This window comes from Dendrobium catenatum, unplaced genomic scaffold (assembly GCF_001605985.2).
Source record: "Dendrobium catenatum unplaced genomic scaffold, ASM160598v2 fragScaff_scaffold_72, whole genome shotgun sequence".
Taxonomy (NCBI): Eukaryota; Viridiplantae; Streptophyta; class Magnoliopsida; order Asparagales; family Orchidaceae; genus Dendrobium; species Dendrobium catenatum.
In genome coordinates this window covers 1,041,616-1,059,304 of record NW_021318534.1, presented here as the reverse complement: position 1 = coordinate 1,059,304, position 17,689 = coordinate 1,041,616, and the positions used below count along the sequence as shown (strand labels likewise).

The following is a 17,689-nucleotide window of genomic DNA, read 5'->3' as shown; positions in this document are numbered from 1 at the left end:
ATTCGAGAGGAGGATCGATCTCTCCCAAATCTCTAGACGCCGCTAGAGCCCAAAGAAAACCTAAATCTACGGGATCTCAAATTTCAGCCAAATTCAAGATGCTCAACCCCTGGGAAAATCTACTATTTAATGCATACAATTCAAAAGGAATTCCCTAAACAATCCCTACAATCAATTTCCCTCCTAAAATCCATTCAAAAACCTTCCTATTCGGGCGTGCGGCTGAATCGGCGGCGTGCGTGCGGAAATGAGAGGCGGAGCTTCCGCCTCGTTATGGCTGGGCCGGTCCTGTGCGGACCGGCTGGACCGGTCCAGTGGACCGGTCTAACAGTGACCCACTGATAGTGCCAAAATAGCCCACCCATATTATACTGTAATGGAAAGGTAGCCTCAAACCATCGTTGCAGCACACTCTGCCATGTAGCGCAATGCTAATTAGGGCAATGGAGCATTTTCTATTTTTAAGAAAGTATTTTTAAGAAAGTACTCAGCATATAGTATTCGTACCATTGCATGGTTGAGAGAGGACTAATGTATGTAGCCTTAACCCTGCATCTACGGATAGACTGTTTCCACAACTCAAACCCAAGACATCTCAAATACAGTAGAGACCAGTTAGCTACTGCTATAGGAAGATGAAGGTTTTCATAAAGGTTAATGATCCTTTTGACTAATGAAGTATGTTGAGAATCTTCTAGAGATCCTAAGTCCTAACAGTAGAAGATGTCATCATTCTGTTAGACCGGCCCCTGAGCTGGTCCAACCGGTCAGTAAGCTTCCGCCCCTTTGGGGTGGGGTCCAGCAGCCTTTTTAAAGAGGGAATTAAGGTTTGATTAGGAGGGAATATTCAAAGGAGATGTTGTTTTAAGATTTTCAATATTATTGTATGATTTAAGTAGGTTATTTTCTTAGGATTAGAGTTATATTTTTGTTTGCTGAAATTGAAGTGTTCTTAGGGTGTTTTAAGTTCTAGCCATCAGCTAGGGAATTAGAAGAGTCGGATCCTCCTCTCCAATTGAGGATCCATTGTATCTTGTTGTTTTCTTCCATCTATCATCAAATTAAAAAGGTTTTCTTTGACACAGAGCGAGGAAGGTGGAGATGGGTAGAGGAGCGTGTAGGGGAGTTGTTCTAACCATATAGAGGGTCCAGGTGAGGGAGGATTTCCTTCCAATTGAGTTAGGGAGCACTGATGTCATCCCGGGGATGAAATGGCTACATCCCTTGAGGGAGACCAAGGTTAATTGGGGAGCACTGACGATGGAGCTGGACGTGGAGGGAAGAAGGGTGGTGATAAAGAGAGATGCAAGGTTATCCAAAGCTACGGTATCTCTCAAAACCATGGTGAGGACCCTATAGAAGATGGAAGGAGGATTTCTGGTAGAGCTGTAGCACTTAGAGAAGGGTAGATTGGAGGAAGGGGGAGACATCCCTTCGTCAGTGCAACTGCTTATACAACAGTTCAACAAGGTTTTTCAGCCACCACAAGGATTTTCACCACAAAGGGAGTAGGAGCACGCCATCATCATGAGGGAGGTGATGTCACCAATAAGTGTCAGGCCTTACCGCTACCCTTAGATCCAGGAGGAAGAGATTAAATAATCAGGCCAAGCGTGAGTCTTTTTTTCTATCCCAATCTTACTGGGCAAGAAGAAAGATGGAAGCTGGAGATTTTACATGGATTATTGAAACCTAAATAAGGAAATTGTGCAGGAAAAGCTTCCCATCTAGTGGTAGATGAGTTATTGAACGAACTTTGTGTAGCAGTGGAGTTCACGAAGATGGATCTAAATTCTAGGTACCATAAGATTAGGATGAAAGAGAAGGATGTTCCGAAGACAGCATTCGGACACATGAAGGACACTATAAGTTTTTGGTGATGTCGTTTGGCCTCACCAACGCCCCTGCTACATTCAAGTCCCTTATGAGCAGGGTGTTTCAACCATACCTCAGTAAATTTGTACTTTCTTTAATGACATCTTGGTGTACAGTAGGTCGAATGAGGAGCATTTGGAGTACTTGAGGGTGGTATTAGAGGTGTTACAAGAGCATCAGCTGAGGACCAACTTGAAAACGTGTTGTTTTGCACAAGCCAATATGGAGTACTTAGGGCATGTGATATCTCAGGAGGGGATGGCTGTTGGTTATTGATTAGGCCAAGATTGAGGAAATAATGAAATGACCTCTACTTAGGATCTGAGGAGCTGAGCGATTTCCTAGGGTTGACTGGGTACTACAAGAGATTTATGAGAAGATGCAAAACTATAGCATGGCCACTAATAGAGCATCTAGGTTTTTCTGATCCTTAACTAGGTGTTGACAACTAGAGCTAAGTTGAAGTCAATCTATGTGAGAGAGTTGAAGGTCATTATATTAGCTATTAAAAAGTGGCGGCCTTACTTTTTTGGCCGACATTTCATCGTCAGGACAAACCAGAGGAGCTTGAATTACCTATTAGAGCAAAGGATGGTGACTGAGGAGCATCAGAGGTGGTTGTCAAAGTTGTTGGGCTATGACTTTAAGATCTAGTATAGGTCATGGTTAGAAAACAAAGACAGCTCATGTCTCATCCAAATACGTGGGGGAGCTCCAGGAGTTAGCCATGTCAATATGACTAATGGTGTGTGTGTGTTTTTTTTTTTTTGGGGGGGGGACCAGACGATCCTGATTTCGTCCAGACGAACCATACAGCCAAACATGATTTTCTCTGCACAACCTGTACCGATCGTCCCGGACGATCCGACTTCGTCCGGACGAACCTGGAGCAAAAACTGATATTACAGATGGGCTATTAAAGAGGAGAGTGAGCAGGACGAGGAGCTGAGGAAGATTAAGGCGGAACTACTGAGGGATGAGAGTAGCCACCAAGACAGCTATACTAAAGGAGGTTTGTGTTTCCATGGACCTCGGTTCATATTCCACACCTAGTAGGAGTTAAATGGGAGTGCTATTGGAGGCCATTCTGGTGTGCATAAGACATACAAAAGATTGGCAGCAAAGATGTATTGGAAGGGAATGCACAACAATGTGGAGGAGATTGTGGCTAGATGTGAGGTATACTAGAGGAACAAATACATGGTCATGGCTCAATGGGGATTACTTCAACCCCTAATTCTTCAAGACAAAGTGTGGGAGAAGATCACTATGGATTTTATAGATGGGTTACCCCAATTTGAGGGGTTTACAGTGATTTTGGTGGTGGTTGACAGGTTGAGCAAGTATGCTCATTTCATCTCTCTACGACATCCTTACACGACAGTGATAGTGGAAGCAACTTTCATCAGAGAAGTGGTCAAACTGCATAGGATACTAGAGTCTATAGTGTCCGACCAAGATAAGGTGTTCCTCAATCATTTTTGGAGGGAGTTGCTCAAATTGCATGAGGCAATGTTGAAGAAGAGCACCGTTTACCACCCCCAGACAGACGGGCAAATGGAGGTAGTAAACAAGAGTCAAGAGACATACCTGCGATGTTTTGCTTCAGAGACATCTCGATTGTGGGCCAAGTGACTAGCATGGATAGAATACTAGTACAACATTTCATATCATTCAGCTTCCCATATAACTCCTTTCAAAGTGTTGTACGAAAGGGATTCACCTCACTTGGTGCACTTTGGGCAAAGTAGCACACTAGTTTCTTCAATGGAGCAATACTTGGAGAAGAGGGAAAGGGTGTTGGATGAATTGAAAAGGTACTTGTTGAGGGATCAGTAAATCATGAATAAACAGATAGATGAGTGCATGAAGGACATCGAATTTTAGATAGGGGATAAGGTATACTTGAAGCTTCGTCACTACAAACAAAGGATGGTTACAGACAAAGGATGGTAGCTGACTCCGAGGTACTTTGGCCCTTATGAGATAGTGGAAAGGATTGAAGCAGTAGCCTATCGATTAAGGTTACCCCCGACTGATACCATACACCTAGTGTTCCACGTGGCACAATTGAGGAGAGTTATTAGGGATCATGTATCTAATTCAGAGTTACCCGGGACACTGAAAAAGAATTTGGAAGTAGTGTTGGAACCACTGGAGCTAAAAGGGGAACGACATGGAGAGGGTAAGTGCTAATAAAGTGGAAAAACCTACCTGACTATGACATCACATGGGAGCCGTACGAAAGAGTGAAGCATCAGTTTATGTCCTTAGACCTTGAGGACAAGGTGGGTCTTTGGGAGGAGGTATTGTTAGATAGGACCCTAGACCGATCCAACCGTATATCAAAGGCAGAATAAGAGTTCCACCTAGTAAACTTTCTCCCCTTTGAGGTGGGGTCCAACAGCCTTTTTAAAGAGGGAATTAAGGTTTAATTAGGAGAGAAAATTCAGAGGGGTTGTTTTGGTATTTTCAGCATTATTGTATGCTCTTTTTTTTTTCATTATTGCATGCTTTAAGTAGGTTATTTCCCTAGAGTTAGGGTTATGCTTTTGTTTGCTGAAATTGAAGTGTCCTTAGGGTGTTTTGGGCTCTAGCCGACGGCTAAGGAATTAGGAGAGCCGGATACTCCTCTCCAATTGAGGATCCATTGTATCTTGCTATTTTCTTCCATCTAGCATGAATTAAAAAAAGGTTTTCTTCGTTTTTTCCTATTAATTCTTGTGGATTGAGTTTGGGTTTTTTTAAGCCTAGGGTTATTTAATTTTTACAAGCGCTTCCTATCACATTCTCGGCAATACTGTCCCCTTGATAGCTTGTCCCTATTTGGAAAACATTTCTACTAATGCACTCTTAATTATAAAATAAAATTTGAAAAACTTCAGAAGGAGAACATACTGCTGAACCTAGATAAACGAGTTCTAATTTCTGACAAGAGTTCCTTTTTTCCCAATACATGCAACTGTCAATAAAACATTACACTAATAACAAGATATAATCACGTGAAGCTAAGTAAAAGAATACATGAATTCAACAGTTCAAAAGATTCAATAATAGAAATGAAAAACATGCAACATCTGATCAAATCGACTGAACATGAACAGTTTCAACCAAAAAACAAAAAAGCCAAGTTATTCAAACAGATCCTTCCAAATGTCATTTCAAAAATTGTTAAATACAAAATAACAATTGAGTCATTGACAAACAAAAAAAATAACTGAACAGCATTATCATCAGCTCGGTAAGTCAGACTACATTCATGCTTTTGATCCAACCGCTAACAGAAAATTATGTAATTAAGTCTAGATGATAAGTAGCATTTAGATTTTGTTTCCAAATGCTCATTAGAAAGTCCTCATAGATATGTGCTACTAAGTACTTACATAATCTGTATTGGCAAGGAAGTAACAGATCGTGTTTGAAATATGAATCTAATAATCATATTCTTAATATTCGTCAATAAAAAGTGGTATGAATCAACGTAAAAGACTCAAATCTTTATGCGTACAGGTTGTAAAGGTAGGTTTATTATGAATAATATGTACAAATAGAAGAGTATAGCTTTCATCCTGTTTTAAAATCACTCCTTGTAGCTTAAGTGAGCTGGAGCAGGCTTAGGATCTGCCAAATGTTACAACGATATGCATAAAGACAGAAGGTAGTTGAGCAAGATATGCAAAACATACTTGTAGGAAGCAATCTCAGAAGACAAGTTCTCCGATTGCTTTTCCATCTTAAGCTCATTTGACCTTAGCCTGAGCGCCTATCAAATATTAATACAGATTGATTTAGCAAGAAAATCATAAAAAAAAAAAGGATTATGAGTCCACAAAACCTAAAGTTAAGCCCATCTTCACAAAGTTTGCCATCAAAGTACTAAAAAAAATTGAAGTGCCTGAAGACAATTTAGTTTTGAACTACTATATCCTGTAAGGTTGTTGAGGTAGAGGTATTCTTCATTGCTGAAGGTAAGACTTTCAAAAAGGAAAGAGAAAAAAAAAACATCTAAATCAGGTATTAGTGTATTACTAAATAAGACCAAGCCTGCATATATATTATTGACAAAATTATAGTGAATTTCTGCGTATATCCTTAGAAGGACCAAAGACAAGAAGCAAGGCATTTTCTAAACCTAACAAAAAAATAAAAAAGAAAAGAAAAACATATAAATTAGGCATTATTACATAAAATGGAACCCTGCATCTGTATTGCTAAAAAAATTAACAAAAAATAAAGAACTTCTGTGTACATCCTTCGAAGCTTCAAAAACAATAAGCAAGGTCTCTTTGAAACCTCTCATTTTGGACACACAAACACAGAAGGAAAAGAAAAACCTTATTTTGTATTACTCTTACGACATTGCAAGCTTTATAAAGTTAAGAGTGGCATACAGTCCACAGCAATATTTTCTGAAGTGACATGTAGCATGACTGAACCAAAGAGCATGGAAAGATTGTATAATTAAACTGAACAGATTATGAAGCTAACATGATTTATCTCCTCTTTAAAGACATTTCTACAGAAATGGACTCATAGAAGTATAAAAATATATAATTAAGAGAAAGAAAAGTTGAGCTTTGAAGATAATTAATAAACTTAAAACTTTTAAATACACAATGAAAATAACAGAACTATGGGAGATATTGGAGTAACATGACCAACAAAAACCTTGAAATGGAAAGGATGTAATGATTGAAGAAGCAAAAGTTTAGTACCAACTTAACTAATATAAGGGTTATTAAAAATACGTTAATTTTAGAGTAATCAAACATATGAGTCATGCAATAAAGTTATAAATGATGGAACAAAAACCAAGAAAAATCATATGATATCAAAATCAATTTGATTTTGTACCAATTAACCATCAAGGCATCGCCATGCTAAAAATAACTAACACAAGTATAAAAAAAACACTAAAATATCTTTACATGTCTTTATAGACCTTGAAAAAGTATAGACTTGCACAAAAAATTAATTGATTTGACAAGAATTGAGTAAATAAGATGCATGTGAGAGGAACACAAAAAGGATAAACATTTACATAGAGGAGCAATCACTAGAATATAAGAAGGTGAGTAATCAAAGGTCACCCATTTTCATCCAAGTTACACCATGGAATGATGAGGACATCAAGACATGGAAAATCTACTAGAGGCGTGGTCGTCGATCTACGGCCACGATTACATCGCGCTACTTTTTATTTTCATATTTATGATTGATGTATTATTTTTATTTTATGAAGTTTATTATGCTTTTCTCTTTTTTTCCCTTACTTAAGGGCTTAGGTATGTGTAAGCCCTAGGGGCATTGTATTACTTTTTTATTTTCTCATGCCCCCCCCCACTCTTCTTCTTTGGGGGTTAATGAATGAATGAATTATAAGAAAATTCTTGCACATGTGTTCTTTGAGTTGTGAGAGTTCTAGGAGAGAGCTTTGGAGAAATCCCTAGGGAGGGAAATCAGATCACCCACCAACCTAGGAGACGGCCGGATCGTGGTTCTTCTTGCCCTACCTTTCTTTTGTTCCTTTTCCTTTCCCTTCCTCCTTCCCCATTAAGCCACCAAAATTCCCATCTAACTCCCTTTCCTCTTAGCCGCCGGATTCCCTAGCCACACTCCACCTTGCCGCCGGCCAAATTCCCCACCGCAACCACCGGCCCACTTACCCTCTTCCCCACCCCACCTAGCCGCCGGCCCACTTACCCTCTTCCCCACCCCACCTAGCCGTCGGCCACCCAAGATGGTTTCCTTAATTGGGTGACGCATCTGACCCCTCCACCTCCACCAAGCCCTAGCCTAGCCGCCGGTTTCACCCTCTTCCCCTTGCCTCCAATTTCCTAATTTCCACTTGATTACTTTCCTCTCTTGCTTCGCTTCTCTTGAGAAAGTTATTTAATTTCAATCATTTAATTCAAATTTGAAATTTGAAACATTTCCTAAAATAGAATCCTATTTTAGGAAAGTTTCTAAAATCAAATCCAAATTGAATTTAAATTAGATTGGAATAAATTTACTTCCTTTAATTAGTGAATTCCATTTAATTAAGTCTTAATACACTTGCTTAACCTTCCCAAACCTCCCCCTATGCCGCCGGCCCCCTCTTGGATTCCTATGGAATTATTTCCAAAAGGCAAGCTCCCCTCTTGGTAATAATTCAAACCCTCTCTCTCTCTCTCTCTCTCCACCCGCCCCTCCTCTCTCTCCAATCCCCTTGATTTGTTTCCAAAGGAGACACCTAATTCTTGGAAACTTTCAATCCCTTCTCCCTCCAATTTAATTTGGGGATCTAAGTAACTTGCCACCTAAGCAAGAAAATCAAACCCAAGGATATTCCTGCTGCTGTTCACGAATTCCCCCTACAATTTTCCTTAATTCACTGCCTCCAGAGACCATGAAGTCTGAAATTTTCCCCTCCAAGATACTGTCCTTTGATCTGCCCAAGGATTCCTAGCCATACAAGCTGCTGTCCATGCTATTATAGTTGTTGTCCAGCTTTCCAGGATTGAGTAACTTGATGTCCAGAATTTTCTGGACATAGAGATGTGCAGTCCAAAAGTTCATGCAGCCACCAACTGCTGCCCAACCTGGCCGGAAGGTTCCTAAGTCTTGTCTCCACATAACAGCTGTCCAAATTCCAGAATTTCTTCCTTACAACTTTATTTCAAGTTTAATCTTGACAAAGGTGGGCTTTTCCCTTCTCTCATACCTTCATGGTTGATCCTTACTTGTGGTTTTAATTGAATCATATAAATCATGCAACACTCCGCTAAAGCCTAGTAAATGTAGGAGAGTTAAGTGAGGGAACCTCACATGCCTAATCTTATTGTTAGATTAGGGATTTCTTGTTGAAAACTATTTCGTATGCAACGTCGAGAGTAAATGATTGTTATGTGGTTTTTACTTTTCGCAAGTAACTTGGCCTAAGCTTGTGTTTACCACTCTTTGAGTTTTATTTCATTGTTTAATTTACCATAAAGCTTTAATTAATTTGCTCTTAATCATCAAGCGTGCAAAATCCTTACCTAAGTCATATTTTCATATATGTCCTGCATCAGATCAATATTAAATCTATACATTCTATATCAATCTAGTTACAATATACATCTAACCTGAAGTGCTTAATATAAGCTATTTTTTATAAGAGTTAATGATTATGTTTTTTACATCGTAAAAGAGAAGTAATAAAAAATGGAAAATTTCAAAAAATAAAAACTGGTTTGTCATTAGTGTTAAGAAAGAACGAGTGCACAATCTGGAATACATAGGATATGAAACAACTAACGATCAATTAATAATTTGTCAAAAGATCAACAGATACCTAGATATGCTAACATGCATTACGTTTGGCTCTATCATACAAAAGATGAGCATATAACGGAGAAAATAAGTTGAATACCTGTAGAATTAGATCTGACTAGTTAAAATGAATAAATTCCTTACCTGTATTATTTGACAAAAGAATATCACAAAGAAAAAAATAGCACTAAGACTAGCTATGTTGATTGGATCATGGGCTTGGATAACAAAGAAATCAGTAAAAAAATCAAGTGAGGTATAAATAAGAATATTGAGATGAATATGTTATCAATTAGGATAATATTTGTAATACCCAGACCTGGACCAAATTGGTTCAAGTGTTCTTTGCGGAACGAACTGAGCGAACCACCCCTCTACACGCTAAGAGCAAGCCGACCAAGCTCACGACCATTTTTGACCCTCTCTCATGCAGGCACAAGCTCATCTCTCACATATCTCTCTCCAATCACACTAATCATGAGATACTCCTGCCCTCAACACCTTCCCTCTTGTCATTTAAGGCGAAGAGACCTAGGGCATCACTTATCTCTCAATTCTTCTACTCCTCACTTGAGGTTGTCGCCAAACATCCACTAATTGCTCCCTTTCCTCCTCCTAAAACTTAGCCTTCAATTTAGCCTAAGGCGACAACAACAATCATCACCTCAAATTTCTTCTCCTACAATAGTGAGTTTCTTCCTCTTTCAATCTCTCCTTCATCTTTTTTTTCTTCTTCTTATTTATAAATTACATAAATAGGCAATCTCTCTTTTATAATGATTAAGATAAATTTTATTGGGTTTTTTTGTATAGCCTTGAACTACTATTATGATGAGTTTTAGCTTGCATTCAGAGAAAGCCTTATATCTAGGATCAATGTTTGAATAGATCAAACTCTATATTTTTTTAATCCTTATATCGCATTATAGATATTTTTTCAATCTAATTTTTTTGTGAGGAACCATTGAGTTATGGCCCACTTGATGTAACTAGGAGGACCATAAGGTTGATCTCTCGTGATGCTTAATGTTAGCATTAGTAGTGTAGCTTAGATCGATTAACTCAAATGCCTTAAAGTGTTTCTTTATAATTGTCTGATTTCACTTCTTATAGGGCATCCGCTTGGTGGAGTCGAGCTAACTGCAATCAAAGTTGGAATTTGTGCCAAGTACTATAAATAACTATTGTTAATTAGCATATAAACATACTCTTCTTTGTTAGGTATTACCCTTGCTATTTGTATGAAGCTCCAAGATATTTTAGGTCATCAATCATGTGTCAACTTCTTATTTATTAGTATATTCATGTATTAGATCTAATTTATTGTTCATGATGACATTAGCCTGTGAAAAATAAATCATTTAGATTGCAAAGATTGTAAAGTTATTCTAAGTGAAAGTTTATGTACCTAACATCGCTTATTAGTTTTAGAATTTTTAAGACGAAAGGGGAGAAAATAACAAATAAAGCAAAACGTTGTTTCAGGATTAGATTGGGGCATTTAAAGAATATTAACAAAAATATTTTTGAGAGTAAGATATCATATCATAAGATTTTTTCTGCGCACGAGGAAGCTAATGTTGTGTGAGAAAAAGTAGCTACTGATATTAAGAATGTTGCAAAAGATGTGCTTGGAATATCAAAGGAAAAGCTCCTAATAGTAAAAATAGATGGAGGTGGAATCAAAATGTTCAAGAAGAGATAAAAAAATAAGTTTATTTGTTATAAAAATTGATTTAGATAGAAAATTTCTTATAAATGGGAATGATAGTGAGGCCCATAAGAGTATAAGAAAGTAATTTGCGATGCAAAGATTTTAGCTTTTAATGATTTATATAATAGACTAGACACTAAGGATGGCGAAAGATATATGTTTAAGTTAGCCAAACAAAGAGATAAGCTTAGTAAGGATTTAGTTCAAGTGAAGTGCATTAAAGATAAAAATCAAAAAATATTTTTATTAGTAGAAGATATTCAACAAAGGTGGATGAGATATTTTTATAAGCTTTTCAATGAAGATTATGAGAAGGCGATTCACTTTAGTGACCTTAGCATCCTAAATGAAAATAAATATTTTTATTTTTATCGACGTATTAGTAAAATCGAAGTTAGAGAGGCTTTAAAGAAAATAAAGTGTGGACAGGATGTTGGATCTAATAATATTCCAATAGAGTTGTGAAAATGCTTAGGAGATGAAGGAATTTCTTGGCTTATTAAACTTTTTAATATTATTTTGAAGACTAAAAAAATGTCAAATGAGTGAAAAATGAGTGTGTTGATTCCTATTTTTAAGAATAGAGGTGATGCACAAGATTGTGCAAATTATAGGTAAATTCAGTTAATGTGTTATACTTTAAAACTATGGGAGAGAGTTATGGAGCATAGGTTGCGGCGTGATAGTAACGTTTCTCAAAATCAATTTGAATTCATGTTAGGTAGGTCTAGTATGGAAGCTATACATTTATTGAGAGGTTTGATGGAGAAGAGAATAGGAGGATCTACATATAATATGTATTGATCTAGAGAAAGCATATGATAAAATTCAAAGAGAAGTGCTATAAAGAGTTCTAGAAAAGAAAGGGGTCAATAATTCTTAAATTCAAGTCATTAAGGATATATATGCAGGAGCTGTTACTCATGTTCAGAAACAAGGTGGTTAGACCAATTATTTTCTTATTTCAGTTGGATTACATCAAAGATCAGCCTTAAGCCATATCTTTTTCCTTTAGTCAATGATGTTCTCACTAGACATTTGCAAGAGGTTGTACCCTGGTGTATGCTTTTTGTTGACAATATTCTTCTTGTTGATAAGACTAGAGAGGGAGTTGAAGGTAAACTTTAATTATAGAGGTCAACCTTAGAGTTCAAAGGGTTTCATTTGAGTAGATATAAAACTAAACATATGGAGTGCAATTTTAGCAATAATATTTCTAGAGGGGGATTGTGACTTCGGGTTATCAAGTCATTAATAAGAGTACACATTTTAAATATATGGGGTCTATTGTTTGGAGTGATGGTGAAATAGATGGGGATATTATTAGTAGAATTCAAGTTGGATGGTTGAAGTGGAGGAATGAATCGGGCTTGTAGTGTGATAGAAAAGTCCCCCTCAAACTTAAGAAAAATTTCTATAAGATGGTGGTTAGACCTGCAATGTTTTTATGGTGCAAAATGTTGGCCATTAAAAGAGAAGCATAATCATTAAGTTAAGTGTTACAAATATGAGGATGCTCAGGTGGATGAGTGGCTTTACTCTTAGAGACAAGATAAGAAAGAGCATATACGTGAAAAGGTTGTAGCTCCAGTGAAAGATAAGATTAGAGAGAGTCCCCTTAGATGGTTTGGTCACATAAAACGGCGGCCTTTCGATGACTCGGTTAGGAAAGTAAATGTAGGATATTTAACTTATGTTAAGAAAGGTAGAGGTAAACCTAAAAAGACTTGGTTAGAGAATATTAGAAATGACATTTCTTTATTAGATTTAAAAGAGAATTTAACTTTTAACATAGCACAATGGAGAAAAAGGATTCATGTAGCCGCCCCCCAAAAAGTGGGATAAATGCTTGATGATGTTGACGTTGTTGATGATATTAGTCTGTGTACGGCCAATGCTACCTTAATTTATTATTACACAAGCTCGTGTTCATGTAATTTGATCATATGGTAGAGGATTTAATTCATGAACATTAGTTCTGTTAAATACAAATAATCATTACTCTACAAACCATATTGATTATGAAACTTATACTTGACGTGATGACTTATATAATATATATTGAAACTTATTTGTAAAAGGATGGGCACTGTATATATGTGTGCAATGGTCTGCATGTCAATAAAAAATTATTAGATATTGGCTAACCGGGCCGACAGACCCTCAGAGTGATAACTCTATAGGAAATTATTATATTTCATTGTGTTGGTTTTTATCTTTTTGATGCAAGGTGTTTGACAAAAAACTAATGTTGACATTTGGTGTTAGTTAGAATGAGAGTTAAAAAAGGTGAAATTGGGTAAAATTGAAGTTATTCAATATGCCAAGGTTATAATTTAAAAACTATAAGATTAGCTACTAATATTTAATGTTTGACTAATTTTTATTTTGAGAGAACCATAAAAAAAAGTTTTCAAGCGGTTGAATGTAGCCCTCAAAAGTAATGACTGGTTGAGGTAGTATGTGGTGAAGGTCATGCTATTGGTTAGTGAGCTAGAGATTCTACTAAGATCTATCAAATTTGAACAATGTAATAAATTTGGAAGGAGGAGAAAGCACAGGCGTACAACAAGAATGTGCTCAAGTTGGGGAAAATCACAACATGGATAATGCAGCGGAGGAAATGTAAAGGGTTGGGCTTGATGGTGTAAGCAGTGTCTCTTGTCAAACTGGAACCTAGAACAAGGAATGCATCTATTAAGCAACCATTGGATTATTAATATAAAGAGACATGCCTGGGTAAAATGAATCTCAAAGTGGATAGTGAAGATACAATGCCTATTTAGGGGTTGTTTGGCAACAAGTAAGATTTAGCTCAAGTAGGATTTCGTAAATCCTGTAAATCCATATTTACTAAATCTTAAGAGTGTTAAATCCTAAAAACAGGTTGGAAAAAAAAGATTTTAAATCCTAGTAAATCCTCTGAAACTATTTGGCAACATAACTTAGGATTTGAGGCAGTTAGTTAACTAAAAACTCAAATTTAATTTGCATTTTAAATACAAGTTACTTATTTATTTCAGTTTTAAATACCATCAATTAGTTACAATTATAAATAATATAATTAAATGATAGCTTAATTATCAGACAATTTGAATTTATTATTAATTAAAGTACTAATTATCTAGTTATTTATTTAGATGTTATTTTAATAAGTATTTGACTGCCAATTACACTGATATTTATCCAATTAATTATTTGATTATTATTTGAAAAAACTAATTATTTAATTACTACTTACACAGCTAATTATTTAATTAATTATTTAAGCACTATTTTAATAAGTTTTAATTACTAACTATTTTATTAATTATCTAATTAATCATTTAAATATTATATTACTAACTAATTATTTAATTACTATTTATATTGCTAATTATCTAATTAAGTAGGAGAGCAAAGGTATTGGATTTGACCTATATTAAGAAAGGTAGAGGTAGACCTAAAAAGACTTGGATAGAAAATATTAAAAATGATCTTTTTTATTAAATCTAAATGAGAAGTTGACTCTTAACAAGACACAATGGAGCAGAAGGATTCATGTAGTTGACCGTGTAGTGGGATAAAGGCTTGATATTGTTGTTCTTGAAAGCTAATAAGATAATTAAGAATTATTTACACTTCTATGTTAGGCTTCCGAGAACCATAAGCCCATGGAGAAGAGGAAGATTCATTGATGTGTATAATAAATTTATTAGGCAAGAGAACGTGAAGAGAAAACCCACTCAGGAACTAGCTCCAACATGAGAGAACAAAGAACCGATGAGCAACGCCTTAATGACTATGAGAAGCAATGGAAGGAAGCGTACATTCGTAACTAGTAACTGTGGCAGCTGATGAATCAAACCATGAAATCCGAGCCAAGGTTTCATTTTGATTCAAAACCAAGTGCTCAACGCTACGACACAACACGGTAAAGCAGCACAACACATGCACTTTGCTATGAGCTTGCACTTCATGGGCAAGCTATGCACAAGGCCAGCAAATCGTTTTACTTTGCTCCTAAAACACGTTTTTAATAACTTTGGCACAAATATGTTAGCATTTGTAACTAACGATACCACATCAGAACTGAATTAATGCAGGAATATTCAACTCTTGATAGTGAAATAACAAAAAAATTATTCCCAAATAATTTAAAAATAAGCAATTATATGTTAAAATTAGGTCTGGAAACAAAAGATGAGCAATAATAGGCTTCACATATATAATAAAAAGGGATCATATATTTCTCATGGATTACATTTAATGTCAGGTATTTTTTAACATGAAATTTTAGCCTATCATATTTACTCAAAAGAGGACATAAGTAAATGTTTGGCGAAGGAAATAGAAAGCAAGAATTATAATCTATGATGACCACAAAGTATGCCTTCACAAAGCTGTTGTTTCGGCTAAACAGTCGGATAGGTTGAGTAAGTGCTACATATCCACGAGTAAAACTAGCTATGGGTCACATGACTGCTTATGCAGCAACAAAATAAAGCATAGCCACTTGCTCAAAACAGTCTTATATATATGGTATTGATTGAATTAAAAAAAAAAAATAGTTGGCAACAAAACAAGTAGATAATAAATAGTTCCAACCTTCTCCTCCAACCCAATCACTTCAGAAGCAAGTATTTTTGCTCTTTCATCAGCAGCGTTGCATTCTAATTGTGCATTGGAATACTCTAGTTTAAGCGACTCGACTGCCCTCTGCGTGCATAAAAACAACTGAACCAATTATCTAAGCAAGAATTAAAGCTCAAAAATAAAAAATAAAAACCTCATTCACAAGCATGATAAAGCATGGAAATGCACTCTTGTGAATATTGGAATAAGAAATTTTCATCAGAGAAAAAAGTTAAATGTAGAATGAGAAAGAATTTATGCTCTTAATAAAATTAGAAATTTTATTAGAAATAAGAAAAACAAAAACAAAGCTGCGAATATTTCTATAGTAACTAGAGATAACACAAGTGATCAATGGATAATCAAGGTTTCTTTTCAATGCTTCCTTAAAAAGTAACAAGTTCATATAAAAATGAAAATGATTAGACCAAAAATGTAAGAAAGAGGGAGAGAGAGATCACAAAATAATAATAATAATAATAATAATAATAATAAATCACCAAATGTGTAAACAAGATTGTTTAAAGCAGTTTAAACAATGAAAAGAATGGGAGGTCACCAGAGAAGAATGAGTGAGAGTTATACAAGGCTCCAGGTCTAAAGCTGTAGCTGGAAGAACAAACTCATTTTTATCTATTCTTTCAATTTTGAGTGACAGTTTGCTGAGAATATTTATAAATTTTATTTCAGTAAGAGTTTGGAAAATTTTAATGATGTTCGTAGTTTTCTGGATTTAAGTTTAAGTGCCGAACCTAAAGTTTGCTAGAAGAAGCAACATTTGGCTGATAACAATCCCAAACGCTGTGTTCAGATGCATGGTACAAAAAAGATTACAGACCCTATGCAAGAAAATATGTTTGTCTCAGAGTGTAATGGTCAGAATAAGGTGCATTTACCTCAAGATATTGTATACCTTAGCATGAATGCAAGCTATATTACAAGGAGAACACCTTAGCTCATTATTTAAGGATTTATCTAGTTGGTTTGGACTACCTATCTAGGTTTTAGAGCTTAGGGAGTCAGATCAAATAAAGCTGAATGCTTTCTTTTGTTCTTAAGTTATTTGTCCGTTTAAAAGTCTTGCAAAATAAATTATCCTTCTCATGGATACAAACTCCTTGTTCCATTTGAAAAGATTGAAGGGATAGGCTGAATTGCTTGCCTGATTGACTTTATTGTTTACCAAATATATTAAATACTTTTCCCCTTCTTTCTTCTCTTAAGGGTTGTTTGGATGGAAGTAAAATGGGTGTAAAGTATTTCACATGCAGAGTGTTACGCTTGGACCGGTCCCAGCTGGACCGGTCCGGTTCTACACCCGGCGGTCCAAAGCCGGGAGGAACCCAGTCGCAGAAATGGTGGAACCCAGAGCGGGCTAGGCAGGGTTGGAGCGTTTCGTTGGAGGGAATTTTTAAATGAGGAGGGTGTTTATGTAATTTGTATCTTTCCTTTTGCTTTAATTAGGGAGTTATGATGAGAATTGGCTCTCATCTTGAATTTGAAAGTTTTCTTCTTGAGATCTAGGGTTTGTCTTGGCTCTTGGCTTTGCCAGAGATCGTGGAGAGTTTTTCCTTCCTCTCGAATTGAAGGAAAATTATATCTTGTTTGTTGTTTGCAACTACTAGTGGAATACAAGTGTTTGTCATTGTTTTCCTACATTTTCTATCACGTTTCTCTCAGATTTCTCCAGATTTTCCACTGTTTTGCTGTTTTTCCTGTTGAGAACAGCAGTTTACATCGAGTTTTGCTATAGAAGTGATTTAAATTGATATCAGAACATCAATTTGGGACCACCGGCGGCTGAAATTCTGAAATTTCAGCAAGTTTATCGTTTCCGGAAGAAGATTTTTTGGGATCTGTTGGAAGAACGATGGCCGGAAAGAAGGTGGACGTCTTGGAAGGCGAAGTGGGTCAATTGAAAACCGATTTGGAGGAAAGATTTTTTTATTTTCAAAATCAAATCACCACCAACAATGAAAGGTTGGAGGGAAAATTCACGGCCATGGAAGAAATGATGAAGAAATTACTTGAGATGAAGACTAATCCGACGACGTCGGAAGCAAGAGAGACTACCGGAGACCACGGCGTAGGAGGAAATCCGAACTCGCTTAGGGGGAGGAGGAATCCGGATGTAGAGATCCTTGAGGGAGAAGACGACATGCCACCTCTAGAGCCACTTTCTAGGGAGGA

General features: G+C 36.3%; 1 protein-coding gene across 2 annotated transcripts in view; it reads right to left on the bottom strand.

Annotated features, from left to right (window-relative positions):
- Positions 1 to 17,689, bottom strand: part of LOC110108498 (protein BLISTER) — a gene marked incomplete at its 3' end in the record, with an annotated part of 58,283 nt that overhangs the window by 19,611 nt on the left and 20,983 nt on the right. The window contains 2 exon segments of one of the 2 annotated variants that reach the window (XM_020839172.2): positions 5,562 to 5,638; positions 15,473 to 15,601. In XM_020839172.2, the coding sequence (XP_020694831.1) occupies positions 5,562 to 5,638; positions 15,473 to 15,601 (206 nt within the window). 2 annotated transcript variants of the gene reach the window in all.